The sequence below is a fragment of the Pseudorasbora parva genome, chromosome 20, assembly GCF_024679245.1.
Source record: "Pseudorasbora parva isolate DD20220531a chromosome 20, ASM2467924v1, whole genome shotgun sequence".
NCBI classification, from domain to species: Eukaryota; Metazoa; Chordata; class Actinopteri; order Cypriniformes; family Gobionidae; genus Pseudorasbora; species Pseudorasbora parva.
The window spans coordinates 15,842,253-15,856,363 of record NC_090191.1 but is presented as its reverse complement, the minus strand read 5'-3'; the positions used below and the strand labels follow the sequence as shown (position 1 = coordinate 15,856,363).

The following is a 14,111-nucleotide window of genomic DNA, read 5'->3' as shown; positions in this document are numbered from 1 at the left end:
GTATGAAGAAACCCGCTCTTTTGCCTAAACGCTTTTGTGTGCCAAAAAGCACCACTCTGCCCCGTGTGAGGCTCGAACTCACGACCTTCAGATTATGAGACTGACGCGCTGCCTAACTGCACCAACGAGGCATGTGCTGTGGCCAGTGTGAGTGGTGGAGCACTACCTTCTGGATCATCTGCCATTCGGTGCAGCTCCAAACACGCTGCTCACCGTGCACTGTCATGTCAGGATGGCCGAGTGGTCTAAGGCGCTGCGTTCAGGTTGCAGTCTCCCCTGGAGGCGTGGGTTCGAATCCTACTTCTGACAGACCTGACCTTTGGTTGCGGGCTCCAGGTAGACTCTTTAACCCTCTGGCAAGTTGACCCAGTAACACGCTAATATTGACGAAGCACTGCAATTCAGTTCATGTCAGAGCCAATGGAACACTACGGTACCTCTGACCACCGGCATCGCATGAACTTTAAAGTAACACTTTTGTGCCATGTATGGGATTCTGTGGAATTTTCATGCAGTTTCCAGGGAATGTCATGTCCTGACATTTCATGAAATTGGACATGTTTTATAGAATAGCATTCAATGGAATAACATGTTGTGATGTTTACCGGAATGAGAACTTGTTTATGAAAGGGTATTCATGTTTTGTTTGGGGTTTCTTTGGAGGGATGCAATGGGATTCTTGGAGTTTGACTGTGATGTCATGGACTGAAATTTTGGGGGTGCAGTAGAATTTCATGGCAAGGAATTCCTGGAAATCTCTTGGAATGACATGTCATGGGTTTATGGGCTGTGGGATGGAATGTCATGGAATGAGATTCATGGCATGTCAAGCGAAACATTACATCACTACTGACAAGAAACGTCATGAGAATGAAAGAATTATGTTCAGACTGAACAAAACTTTGTAGTGACACTGCCCCAGTTTAGGTGAATATGAGAGGAATACTATTTCTGCATTTATTCAACATCTGCCCTACAAAATGACTGGATTTCAATCGCATTGCTCATGAAGGAATGGACAATCACACAAAAGGGTATGAAGAAACCCGCTCTTTTGCCTAAACGCTCTTGTGTGCCAAAAAGCACCACTCTGCCCCGTGTGAGGCTCGAACTCACGACCTTCAGATTATGAGACTGACGCACTGCCTAACTGCGCCAACGAGGCATGTGCGGTGGCCAGTGTGAGTGGTGGAGCACTAGCTTCTGGATCATCTGCCATTCGGTACAGCTCCAAACACGCTGCTCACCGTGCGCTGTCATGTCAGGATGGCCGAGCGGTCTAAGGCGCTGCGTTCAGGTCGCAGTCTCCCCTGGAGGCGTGGGTTCGAATCCCACTTCTGACAGACCTGACCTTTGGTTGCGGGCTCCAGGTAGACTCTTTAACCCTCTGGCAAGTTGACCCAGTAACACGCTAATATTGACGAAGCACTGCAATTCAGTTCATGTCAGAGCCAATGGAACACTACGGTACCTCTGACCACCGGCATCGCATGAACTTTAAAGTAACACTTTTGTGCCATGTATGGGATTCTGTGGAATTTTCATGCAGTTTCCAGGGAATGTCATGTCCTGACATTTCATGAAATTGGACATGTTTTATAGAATAGCATTCAATGGAATACCATGTTGTGATGTTTACCGGAATGAGAACTTGTTTATGAAAGGGTATTCATGTTTTGTTTGGGGTTTCTTTGGAGGGATGCAATGGGATTCTTGGAGTTTGACTGTGATGTCATGGACTGAAATTTTGGGGGTGCAGTAGAATTTCATGGCAAGGAATTCCTGGAAATCTCTTGGAATGACATGTCATGGGTTTATGGGCTGTGGGATGGAATGTCATGAAATGAGATTCATGGCATGTCAAGCGAAACATTACATCACTACTGACAAGAAACGTCATGAGAATGAAAGAATTATGTTCAGACTGAACAAAACTTTGTAGTGACACTGCCCCAGTTTAGGTGAATATGAGAGGAATACTATTTCTGCATTTATTCAACATCTGCCCTACAAAATGACTGGATTTCAATCGCATTGCTCATGAAGGAATGGACAATCACACAAAAGGGTATGAAGAAACCCGCTCTTTTGCCTAAACGCTTTTGTGTGCCAAAAAGCACCACTCTGCCCCGTGTGAGGCTCGAACTCACGACCTTCAGATTATGAGACTGACGCGCTGCCTAACTGCACCAACGAGGCATGTGCTGTGGCCAGTGTGAGTGGTGGAGCACTAGCTTCTGGATCATCTGCCATTCGGTGCAGCTCCAAACACGCTGCTCACCGTGAGCTGTCATGTCAGGATGGCCGAGTGGTCTAAGGCGCTGCGTTCAGGTCGCAGTCTCCCCTGGAGGCGTGGGTTCGAATTCCAATTCTGACAGACCTAACCTTTGGTTGCGGGCTCCAGGTAGACTCTTTAACCCTCTGGCAAGTTGACCCAGTAACACACTAATATTGACGAAGCACTGCATTTCAGTTCATGTCAGAGCCAATGGAACACTACGGTACCTCTGACCACCGGCATCGTATGAACTTTAAAGTAACACTTTTGTGCCATGTATGGGATTCTGTGGAATTTCCATGCAGTTTCCAGGGAATGTCATGTCCTGACATTTCATGAAATTGGACATGTTTTATAGAATAGCATTCAATGGAATAACATGTTGTGATGTTTACCGGAATGAGAACTTGTTTATGAAAGGGTATTCATGTTTTGTTTGGGGTTTCTTTGGAGGGATGCAATGGGATTCTTGGAGTTTGACTGTGATGTCATGGACTGAAATTTTGGGGGTGCAGTAGAATTTCATGGCAAGGAATTCCTGGAAATCTCTTGGAATGACATGTCATGGGTTTATGGGCTGTGGGATGGAATGTCATGGAATGAGATTCATGGCATGTCAAGCGAAACATTACATCACTACTGACAAGAAACGTCATGAGAATGAAAGAATTATGTTCAGACTGAACAAAACATTGTAGTGACACTGCCCCATTTTAGGTGAATATGAGAGGAATACTATTACTGCATTTATTCAACATCTGCCCTACAAAATGACTGGATTTCAATCGCATTGCTCATGAAGGAATGGACAATCACACAAAAGGGTATGAAGAAACCCGCTCTTTTGCCTAAACGCTCTTGTGTGCCAAAAAGCACCACTCTGCCCCGTGTGAGGCTCGAACTCACGACCTTCAGATTATGAGACTGCCGCGCTGCCTAACTGCGCCAACGAGGCATGTGCTGTGGCCAGTGTGAGTGGTGAAGCACTAGCTTCTGGATCATCTGCCATTCGGTGCAGCTCCAAACACGCTGCTCACCGTGAGCTGTCATGTCAGGATGGCCGAGCTAAGGCGCTGCGTTCAGGTCGCAGTCTCCCCTGGAGGCGTGGGTTCGAATCCCACTTCTGACAGACCTAACCTTTGGTTGCGGGCTCCAGGTAGAGTCTTTAACCCTCTGGCAAGTTGACCCAGTAACACACTAATATTGATGAAGCACTGCATTTCAGTTCATGTCAGATCCAATGGAACACTACGGTACCTCTGACCACCGGCATCGTATGAACTTTAAAGTAACACTTTTGTGCCATGTATGGGATTCTGTGGAATTTCCATGCAGTTTCCAGGGAATGTCATGTCCTGACATTTTATGAAATTGGACATGTTTTATAGAATAGCATTCAATGGAATACCATGTTGCGATGTTTACCGGAATGAGAACTTGTTTATGAAAGGGTATTCATGTTTTGTTTGGGGTTTCTTTGGAGGGATGCAATGGGATTCTTGGAGTTTGACTCTTATGTCGTGGACTGAAATTTTGGGGGTGCAGTAGAATTTCATTTCAAGGAATTCCTGGAAATCTCTTGGAATGACATGTCATGGGTTTATGGGCTGTGGGATGGAATGTCATGGAATGAGAATCATGAAATGTCAAGCGAAACATTACATCACTACTGACAAGAAACATAATGAGAATGAAAGAATTATGTTCAACCTGAACAAAACATTGTAGTGACACTGCCCCATTTTAGGTGAATATGAGAGGAATACTATTACTGCATTTATTCAACATCTGCCCTACAAAATGACTGGAATTCAATCGCATTGCTCATGAAGGAATGGACAATCACACAAAAGGGTATGAAGAAACCCGCTCTTTTGCCTAAACGCTCTTGTGTGCTAAAAATCACAACTCTGCCCCGTGTGAGGCTCGAACTCACGACCTTCAGATTATGAGACTGACGCGCTGCCTAACTGCGCCAACGAGGCATGTGCTGTGGCCAGTGTGAGTGGTGGAGCACTAGCTTCTGGATCATCTGCCATTCGGTGCAGCTCCAAACACGCTGCTCACCGTGCACTGTCATGTCAGGATGGCCGAGTGGTCTAAGGCGCTGCGTTCAGGTTGCAGTCTCCCCTGGAGGCGTGGGTTCGAATCCTACTTCTGACAGACCTGACCTTTGGTTGCGGGCTCCAGGTAGACTCTTTAACCCTCTGGCAAGTTGACCCAGTAACACGCTAATATTGACGAAGCACTGCAATTCAGTTCATGTCAGAGCCAATGGAACACTACGGTACCTCTGACCACCGGCATCGCATGAACTTTAAAGTAACACTTTTGTGCCATGTATGGGATTCTGTGGAATTTTCATGCAGTTTCCAGGGAATGTCATGTCCTGACATTTCATGAAATTGGACATGTTTTATAGAATAGCATTCAATGGAATAACATGTTGTGATGTTTACCGGAATGAGAACTTGTTTATGAAAGGGTATTCATGTTTTGTTTGGGGTTTCTTTGGAGGGATGCAATGGGATTCTTGGAGTTTGACTGTGATGTCATGGACTGAAATTTTGGGGGTGCAGTAGAATTTCATGGCAAGGAATTCCTGGAAATCTCTTGGAATGACATGTCATGGGTTTATGGGCTGTGGGATGGAATGTCATGGAATGAGATTCATGGCATGTCAAGCGAAACATTACATCACTACTGACAAGAAACGTCATGAGAATGAAAGAATTATGTTCAGACTGAACAAAACTTTGTAGTGACACTGCCCCAGTTTAGGTGAATATGAGAGGAATACTATTTCTGCATTTATTCAACATCTGCCCTACAAAATGACTGGATTTCAATCGCATTGCTCATGAAGGAATGGACAATCACACAAAAGGGTATGAAGAAACCCGCTCTTTTGCCTAAACGCTCTTGTGTGCCAAAAAGCACCACTCTGCCCCGTGTGAGGCTCGAACTCACGACCTTCAGATTATGAGACTGACGCGCTGCCTAACTGCACCAACGAGGCATGTGCTGTGGCCAGTGTGAGTGGTGGAGCACTAGCTTCTGGATCATCTGCCATTCGGTGCAGCTCCAAACACGCTGCTCACCGTGAGCTGTCATGTCAGGATGGCCGAGCGGTCTAAGGCGCTGCGTTCAGGTCGCAGTCTCCCCTGGAGGCGTGGGTTCGAATTCCAATTCTGACAGACCTAACCTTTGGTTGCGGGCTCCAGGTAGACTCTTTAACCCTCTGGCAAGTTGACCCAGTAAAACACTAATATTGACGAAGCACTGCATTTCAGTTCATGTCAGAGCCAATGGAACACTACGGTACCTCTGACCACCGGCATCGTATGAACTTTAAAGTAACACTTTTGTGCCATGTATGGGATTCTGTGGAATTTCCATGCAGTTTCCAGGGAATGTCATGTCCTGACATTTCATGAAATTGGACATGTTTTATAGAATAGCATTCAATGGAATACCATGTTGTGATGTTTACCGGAATGAGAACTTGTTTATGAAAGGGTATTCATGTTTTGTTTGGGGTTTCTTTGGAGGGATGCAATGGGATTCTTGGAGTTTGACTGTGATGTCATGGACTGAAATTTTGGGGGTGCAGTAGAATTTCATGGCAAGGAATTCCTGGAAATCTCTTGGAATGACATGTCATGGGTTTATGGGCTGTGGGATGGAATGAAGCTGGGGAACAATAGTCCAACAAAGGCGGGGAAGAAGGGAAGAAAAGGGGGAAGGAAGAAAGGGAGAAGGGGAAGAAGAGAGGGAAAAAATGAAGAAAAGAAAGGGTGAAATGTGACGTTCAGAGATTTTTCTTCCTAAGCATATGTCTTGTGATGCCTTTTCCGGTTACTTCGTGTGGGAAAATCACGCATTTACATTACACTGTTTTCTATTGCAGGTGCTCACCAAGACCGGGGTTCGATTCCAGCAAAAGACAGCTTTTTGTAATATTTATATTTGAATTAAATAAACACATTTTTGGATGCATACTGTTCCAGTGTTAATAAAATACACATATGTAATTAGTTTGTTGTGTTTTTGATATTCTTTCATGAAAAATAAAATTACCAATGGAACAATGTTATTATTATTTACTAGTTGTTATATATTTGATCTAATCAAGCATTTGTTTTAGGTTACATTCACACAAGACTTTTGCAAATCTGTATTTGAAAGATGCAACCCATTTGCTGAAAAATGTTTGTCACATTAATAAGAAAATGTACAAATTATTTTTTTATTGTTGCAGTGTTATATGAAAGTAAAAAGGTCAACAAAACAAATTTTTGTAATATTTATATTTAAATGAAATAATATATTTTTTAATGTATACTGTTCCAGTTCTAATAAAATACACATAAATAGTTTGTTGTGTTTTTTGATGTTCTTTAAAGAAAAATACAATTATCAATGGAACGGTGTTATTATTATATTATTATAAACAAAGATGCGACCGATTACTGAATAACCAATATGCTGAAAAAGGTCTATCACAAGATCAAGAAATGTACAAATTATCTTTTAATATACAAATGTTTTATTGCTGCAGTGTTATATGAAAGTAAAAAAGTCAAAATGCAATCACTTTGCCAATTTGTTTTTATTTTGCAATTATGCAAACAGAACAGTAATGAATGTTAAATAAAATAAAATGTTAAACAAATTTTCAAACATAAAAGGTCAATAAAATGTTAAATAACAACTTTAAAATATTAAATGTACAATTGTAAAAATCAATAAATAGGTTTTCAAAAACAAGAAATAAAATGTTAAATAAAGTTTAAAAATATTTCACGCTATATACAATAATATATATATATATATATATATATATACATATTAAAAAAAAGATAAATTATTTGGAAATGGTTCGCCGCATTTCCTCTAACCACACCTCCTTGCAAACTGTCTCAGTCTGTGGGCAATACACCCTGCCCCTGTACTGGCTATGTCCCGTTGCACTGGTTTTGTATTGCCCACATTTTTTGCACGTGTTTGCCTCTACAGTTCTCCTGTAGGGTCTCTTATACCCCTTTTCCACCAAGGCAGTGCTGGTGCTAAATCGGAGCCAGAGCCTAGTTTCAAATCGGTTCTTTGTGTTTCCACAGCCAAAGCACCAGCTCCGAGCCAGGAAAAGTGGTTCTTAAGTAACACCAAAACATTGCTGGGCTAGAAGTAAGAACCGCTTGCGTCACCGGCTGGGGGCGGCGTTACCGTGATCAACAAGATGAACACAAACCTGTGACCGCCATTTTTTCAATAGCAGCTAATCAAGCTAACAGCTGCTGGATTGTAATCTCCGTCTATAAAAATCATGGAGAGCTGCACAAATGCGTTGGATTTGCGGCGTTTTAATGCTGATGTAGGATCATAAAGCCATGAGCCACTGAGGGAAGGCTTGTTCGAGATGCATCGGCGCGCGCTGTGCAGACTGATTGCGTATGACATCAAAGTAGAGCGAGCGCCAACGACCCCTTATGCTTTTGAATCGCTCGCGCAGTATTTGGATATCATATGTGGGTTGGTCTGCGAGGCATCAATGCATTAGATAGAACACGCCTGGAAATTGTGTGTGTGTGTGTTTCCCGCTGCCTCGCTAGCAGTAGAGTCCTGCAACGGGTCGGGTACCCGCGGGCATAAAAGTGGCTAAAACAGGTGGATTACATAAATTATAAAATACACGGGCGGATAATTAATTCCGTGCGAGCGGGTAGAAGCGCGGATGAAAAATATGTGCAATATTTTTCTGTGCTGTGGCGAGGCGGAGGAGCGAGCGAGACCGGGGCGTGATGGCGAATGAGTGTCACCTGTGAGCCACACCGGTCTCAAATCCTCTCACGAGGGAGCTCGGCGGCATATAAGGACGAGAGATCACCAGACCTGGATTTTACGTTGAGTTGTGTTTGTTTTATTATGTGTGTGCGTGGCAGATGTCCGTGAGGGGCCGCGTTACTTTCGCTTTGTTTGGTTAAGTCTTTTAAATGTTCGCCGGATCTCGAAAAACGATCAAAACGATCCGGTCGTCCTTCTTCCCCCCCAAACATACTGTATTACAATTTCTATGTCCAATTTACCATTACACATACACGCAACAACTATTTGCCATTTGATCCATCACGTCACCACCACTGTGACTTTTGTTGATGCCACTCGTAGCCCAGATGGAGCGAGCGTTGCAGGATAAGCAATGGATGAAGTAAAAGTAAAGTTGGTGAGTGAAGTATATAAAATTGTTGACAACGAGTCTATAAAGGCACTTTAGCCTGTTTCTTTAGCCCATTCATGATGCTGTTGATGTTGAGAGAAGTGCAATATTAAAAAAAATAAAGCATTTTAATTGGAATGATTTTAGCGTGTGTCATTTATTGCGGGCAGGGATCGGGTAACGGGCAAATATTAACGGGTCTGGGATGGACCCGTGCAGGACTCTGGAATGACGTAAGACCTGGCTCTGTTGTGGCTCTTAGCATGTGGAAAAGAAAACGGTTCTTAGAAGGCTCTCAAGTCGAACCAACTTAGAACTGACACTTGCACTGGCTCCGAACTAGCACCCGGTTCATTTTGGTGGAAAAGGGGTATTAGGCATGGTTTCTGGTGTAGCAGGCTGTGAGCTGGTTCCCCGCACCACTGTAGGCTGTAACAGTGGCTGCATCATTGGCATTCCTTGTACCATTTGAACACCTTGGACCATTGGGATTCCCTGGACCATTTGGACTCCCTGGTACATTGGCACCTGAAACACTGGCACACCCTGGAACCCTGGTGCTGCTGGTATCATAATATTTGGTACCATCTGCAGTGATGATCCAGGGGCTGATGGTGTCACCAACATCTGGCTCTGCGCTGGTGCCTTGGGTCTGAGAGGGGGTCGCCCAACAGAAGTCTGCCTCTGCTTTGCCTGACCTGCTGTGCTCTCTGGCAGCTTAAACTGGTGTTGTTCCCCTGGTTGTTCTGGCTCAGTCCGTAAGCGTTTAGCAACCTGGAGAGGCTCCTGAGCAACATGGAGGGGCTGAGGCAACTGAATACCCTGAAGCAGCACAGACAGTTCCTGCTTTTTCTGTCTGTTGTTGTACCACTGAATCAGGGTGTTCTGGTTAACCTCCACCAGCTGGATTGACGTCCCTCCCATCACCAAGCCGTTGCCCAGTACAAGCTGCCTTATCCTGCGATAGTCTTGCAGGATCAGAGACCATCTCGACAGGGCTCCTTTGCCTTTTCTTTTGGGGCTTGGGTGAGCATTGCAAAGTCTGATGAAGATGGTCTCCACCAGACGGCAACAGTCAGGCCACTGAGCAGCTATGCCACTTGCACCCAGCACACATCTGATGGTGCTCTCTACCCCCGGGTTCTGAGTGGGCCTCTTTGGGACTCTGAAGCGTCCACTCAGCAGTCTCTTTTGGTAACGAGCTGCTTTCACCACCCCTTTCTTGTCCTGGTCATCCAGGTTCTGCCAAAGAGCAATTATTGTGTTGGCTTCCTGGTTGGTCAGGCTGAGGGTTGTGTGACCCCGGAGTTCCACCAGATATTCTGCCAGTCTGTCCACATGCTGATAACCCGGGACATTTTGGTAGTCAACAGCCTATTAAAAATACAAACACACAAACAAAGAAATTACTACATGACATCTATTTGATGCAAAATTCTGTTATTTTCCTGTTTATCACAAAAAAGCTCTTTTGACCCAATATGTATAGATCAAAGCACTATAGAAATAAATCTGACTTGATGCATATTTCCTGCTTACTTATGACTTTAGGCTTTACGTTTACATTTAGAATATGTAGAAAGTCTGGATTTAAAGCAATGGATGTTAATTCATCACTGTTTGAAATATTATACTTGATTTGAAAGAAATACAAAGGAGTGGTATTTACCATCTCTCCATCATCATCATCATCATCGTCGTCGTCGTCATCATCCTGACCAGCATCCTCTGGCTCTGAGGGGAAAGGAGAGACAGCAGTCCCTGAAGGTCCAGCTGATGAATGAGACTGTGTGAGGCCATGTGTGGGGTCAGGGAGCAGTGAAGGGGATGTGGAGCCCAGTGCAGATATGTCACTGCTGGTGACCAGGGTGGAAGAACCCAGTGTGAGTGTGGAGGATGGTGACAGAACAGCTTCCGGATCAGTAATGGTGTGATCCTCGCTGATGTCACAGAAGCCCTCATCTTCATCTCGCTCCTCCACATTGAGGTCCTCAATGAGCTCTGCGGTCTGCTCAGAGTCTGGATTCATGTCCTGCAGTGACTGGCCAGTCTGCTGGAACAGGTACTGCACTCCAATGAGCTCACCTGAAACAAACACAATAAACAAGCAGAAATTAAATGTTGTGTATGATATTTGATAAATTAGGCTTTTGTAGTAGCTCATATAGTGTGATATTGTAAGAATAGAGCTGATAACATTTTTTTATTCAGAGGCGCAAAACCTTTAATTGTGGATGGCAAAACATAATGCAATACAGTGATGATTGAGAGACGTACAAATACATTTTCCTCAAAAGTCTGATCACATTTGATATTTACATGTAACATGATTTTTACTCTGCACTTAAGCCCTCATGTTTGCCATTAGTCTTTGTCTAGAATGGGTTAGGGTTAGCCCTTGTGTCTAGCCCTTGTGTCTAGCCCTTGTGTCTAGCCCTTCTCTAGCCCTTGTGTCTAGCCCTTCTCTAGCTCTTGTGTCTAGCCCTTGTGTCTAGCCCTTCTCTAGCCCTTGTGTCTAGCCCTTGTGTCTAGCCCTTCTCTAGCCCTTGTGTCTAGCCCTTGTGTCTAGCCATTCTCTAGCCCTTATGTCTAGCCCTTATCTCTAGCCCTTGTGTCTAGCCCTTCTCTAGCCCTTGTGTCTAGCCCTTCTCTAGCCCTTGTGTCTAGCCCTTGTGTCTAGCCCTTCTCTAGCCCTTGTGTCTAGCCCTTCTCCAGCCCTTGTGTCTAGCCCTTCTCTAGCCCTTGTGTCTAGCCCTTGTGTCTAACCCTTCTCTAGCCCTTGTGTCTAGCCCTTCTCTAGCCCTTGTGTCTAGCCCTTGTGTCTAGCCCTTCTCTAGCCCTTATGTCTAGCCCTTATCTCTAGCCCTTGTGTCTAGCCCTTCTCTAGCCCTTGTGTCTAGCCCTTCTCTAGCCCTTGTGTCTAGCCCTTCTCTAGCCCTTGTGTCTAGCCCTTGTGTCTAACCCTTGTGTCTAGCCCTTATGTCTAGCCCTTATCTCTAGCCCTTATCTCTAGCCCTCAGTCTTTGTCTAGCATTGAATGTAACGTTTTGAACTGCCGTGCTGTTGGTGAGTTTTGTTTAGCCAACGTCAAGTCAACGTCAGTTTCTTGTATTGCCAAGTTTTTTTAATGTTTTGGATATTTTGATTAAACTGAACTTGGGTTCAGCAAACTTGCTGTCAGTGACACATTATCTTTGATTCTTACAACTTTTTTTTTTTACTTTTGCTGTTTTTCTTGTGACGTTTTATAGTAGCTTGTTTCATGTTAAGAGTAGATGTTTCTGTTTTTTTTTTTTTTTTTTGTCACCATTGTAGAGATACATACACTTATTCTTGATGTCTGTGTGTGTCTAAATTATGCTGTAGTTTAAAACTTTTTTTATAAACCTGCATATTGTTTGATTACAACAATCATACTGGATATCACACTGCAAACCACATGGCTATTATTACACATACAACACATCACCTTTATAGCCAGAGCATTAGAATCTGAATGAGCTCAGTGATTCAACCACTACATGACGATTATTTAATCATCACTAAAGAGCAAAATCACCTGGTTGCTGTAACAAAAGTGATTTGTAAACACAGTTAAAGCAGCCAGAAAATTAATGTGAAAGAGATAAGGGTCAAGAGCCCAACTAATGAAAACACTGTTCACCATCATGGTTATCATCAGGTTTTCACCACTAATGCTCAATCATCACTTACTTACCTAATTAACATCAACACTGCTTCAATGGTACTTTAACTCAGTAGTGAGCACACACATGAACACCGGGAAGTGTTAATTTAACATGAGCATTTTTGTGCGCTTTTCCATAATTCTTAACTGTTTAATTTACGTATAACTGGCATATATCAATCACATTCAGTTTATTAATATAATTACACAAATCTTACCCGTTTAATCTGTGTATACTTAGAAATATGAATCACATTAAGTTTATTATTTTGTTTATGTAAAAAAAATCCAAAACCATTGAAAATTTATATGCAATATAAATACATAAATCTTATGTTTTTTGTTTCCTTTTTTCTTTTAGTCTTTACATTTTGATGCAATACTTACTGGTTTTATATTTATATTTATGTAAAAAAAAAAAAAAAAAAAAAAAAAACAGTGCCTCCTCTAACCACGCCTAATTTTGATTTTCATAGTGTGCATAGTTTCATAATTCTCTGGTAACGGCAGCTGCCAGCGTTTTCCCGTAAAAACAACAGTTTTTCCCCATTAAATTTACGGTAAAAAAACGGCAGCTGTGGTTGCCAGAACTTTACCGTAAAAAAAACGGCAGTAACGTTTTAGGTTTTACGAGACAGCACCATATAATTTAAAGGTTTATACTGTAATTATTACGATTAAAAACCATTTATTTTACAGGTTAAAACTGTATAATTTACAAATGTTATACGTTTTATTTTATTTAACAGTAAAACACCGTTAAATGTACAGTTTTTCAAACTGAAAAAGAACAGGTCATTGTGTAATTAACAGTGAAAAACCGTAAATTGACATTCCCAGAATTCCCCACGTGACACTTCGCATTTGATGCATTTTCATTGAATTAACTGTTTCTTCTTAGTTTTTTCTAATCACTTATGTACATTAAGGTTTTATTTTACATCTAATGTTGTTAAATTAATGTTTATTGCATTTTTTAAAAAGCCATGTGTGTTACCATGATGGTGTTTAGTGTTTAGTGTTTGTGTGTGCACCTTCTATTAGGGCTGTAACGATATGCGATATGAAATCGAAATCGCAATACGCAGGTCCACGAACCTGTATCGCGATGTGAGAAGGCAGAATCGCGACACACCCCTTCCAACTCCCAGAATTATCCTTCCTGTCCAGGTCCAACTTTTAAGTCAGCAGTATGGCAACATTTCAGCTACCTGGTGGAGAACAAGGATGGCAATCGTGTAGTTGACAAGACCCACACAATTTGCCGTAAGTGTTTCAAGAAGCTTCCCCAACCGGCTGGCAACGTGGTGTGAGCGTGGCGCTTCTGTTGCGTGTCATCCGCAGGGCGGGTGCGTGGCGTTTTCTCTTTCTTTGCACACCAGAAGCGTGTCTGACGCGGCGCTTCTGTTGGTATTGATGTACAGGAGGCCCTATACTTCATGTTAAATATATATTGCCTATTGGTACCGCAAAGAAAACGTCGGCAGTAGCCTATTGACCATACAGATATATGGTATTGACGGCAAAATAGGCTACAGAATACTGTACAGAATAAAACTGTTTTGTCCCCCCCATATCGAGGTTTGTATCGTACCCTGGGTCAAAAATCGTGATACGAACCGAATCGTGGGTTTGGTGTATCGTTACAGCCCTACCTTCTATATGTTAATATTGTCCCTCCAAAAGCTGCTTGTGATGAGCTTTGATTCATCATGTTTTTTTACCGTAATTGTTTATAGTGCACTGTGTACATATAATTATCACAATATAAACTTTCAAATTATATGGTTTTGAACTGTAAAATAAACAGTTTTTAGCCGTAATTACCACATTATAAACCTTTAAATTATATGCTGCTGTCCCATAAAATCTAAAACGTTGCTGCTGTATTTTTTATGGTAAAGTTCTGGCAACCACAGCTGCCGTTT

General features: G+C 42.7%; 1 protein-coding gene and 8 non-coding genes across 9 annotated transcripts in view; 3 read left to right on the top strand and 6 right to left on the bottom strand.

The window, feature by feature from the left end:
• Nucleotides 1-14,111, bottom strand: part of LOC137049088 (uncharacterized) — a 53,107-nt gene that overhangs the window by 34,536 nt on the left and 4,460 nt on the right. The window contains exons 2-3 of the mRNA XM_067427475.1: nt 10,165-10,580; nt 8,961-9,869 (exon numbers count right to left, since the gene is read on the bottom strand). Of these exons, the coding sequence (XP_067283576.1) occupies nt 8,961-9,869; nt 10,165-10,580 (1,325 nt within the window). The remainder of the gene's footprint in view (nt 1-8,960; nt 9,870-10,164; nt 10,581-14,111) is intronic.
• Nucleotides 58-131, bottom strand: trnam-cau (transfer RNA methionine (anticodon CAU)). Its single transcript has one exon. It is a non-coding gene; the product is annotated as a tRNA-Met (tRNA).
• Nucleotides 227-309, top strand: trnal-cag (transfer RNA leucine (anticodon CAG)). Its single transcript has one exon. It is a non-coding gene; the product is annotated as a tRNA-Leu (tRNA).
• Nucleotides 1,092-1,165, bottom strand: trnam-cau (transfer RNA methionine (anticodon CAU)). Its single transcript has one exon. It is a non-coding gene; the product is annotated as a tRNA-Met (tRNA).
• On the top strand, nt 1,261-1,343 carry trnal-cag (transfer RNA leucine (anticodon CAG)). The gene has a single exon. It is a non-coding gene; the product is annotated as a tRNA-Leu (tRNA).
• On the bottom strand, nt 2,126-2,199 carry trnam-cau (transfer RNA methionine (anticodon CAU)). The gene has a single exon. It is a non-coding gene; the product is annotated as a tRNA-Met (tRNA).
• On the bottom strand, nt 4,190-4,263 carry trnam-cau (transfer RNA methionine (anticodon CAU)). The gene has a single exon. It is a non-coding gene; the product is annotated as a tRNA-Met (tRNA).
• Nucleotides 4,359-4,441, top strand: trnal-cag (transfer RNA leucine (anticodon CAG)). Its single transcript has one exon. It is a non-coding gene; the product is annotated as a tRNA-Leu (tRNA).
• Nucleotides 5,224-5,297, bottom strand: trnam-cau (transfer RNA methionine (anticodon CAU)). Its single transcript has one exon. It is a non-coding gene; the product is annotated as a tRNA-Met (tRNA).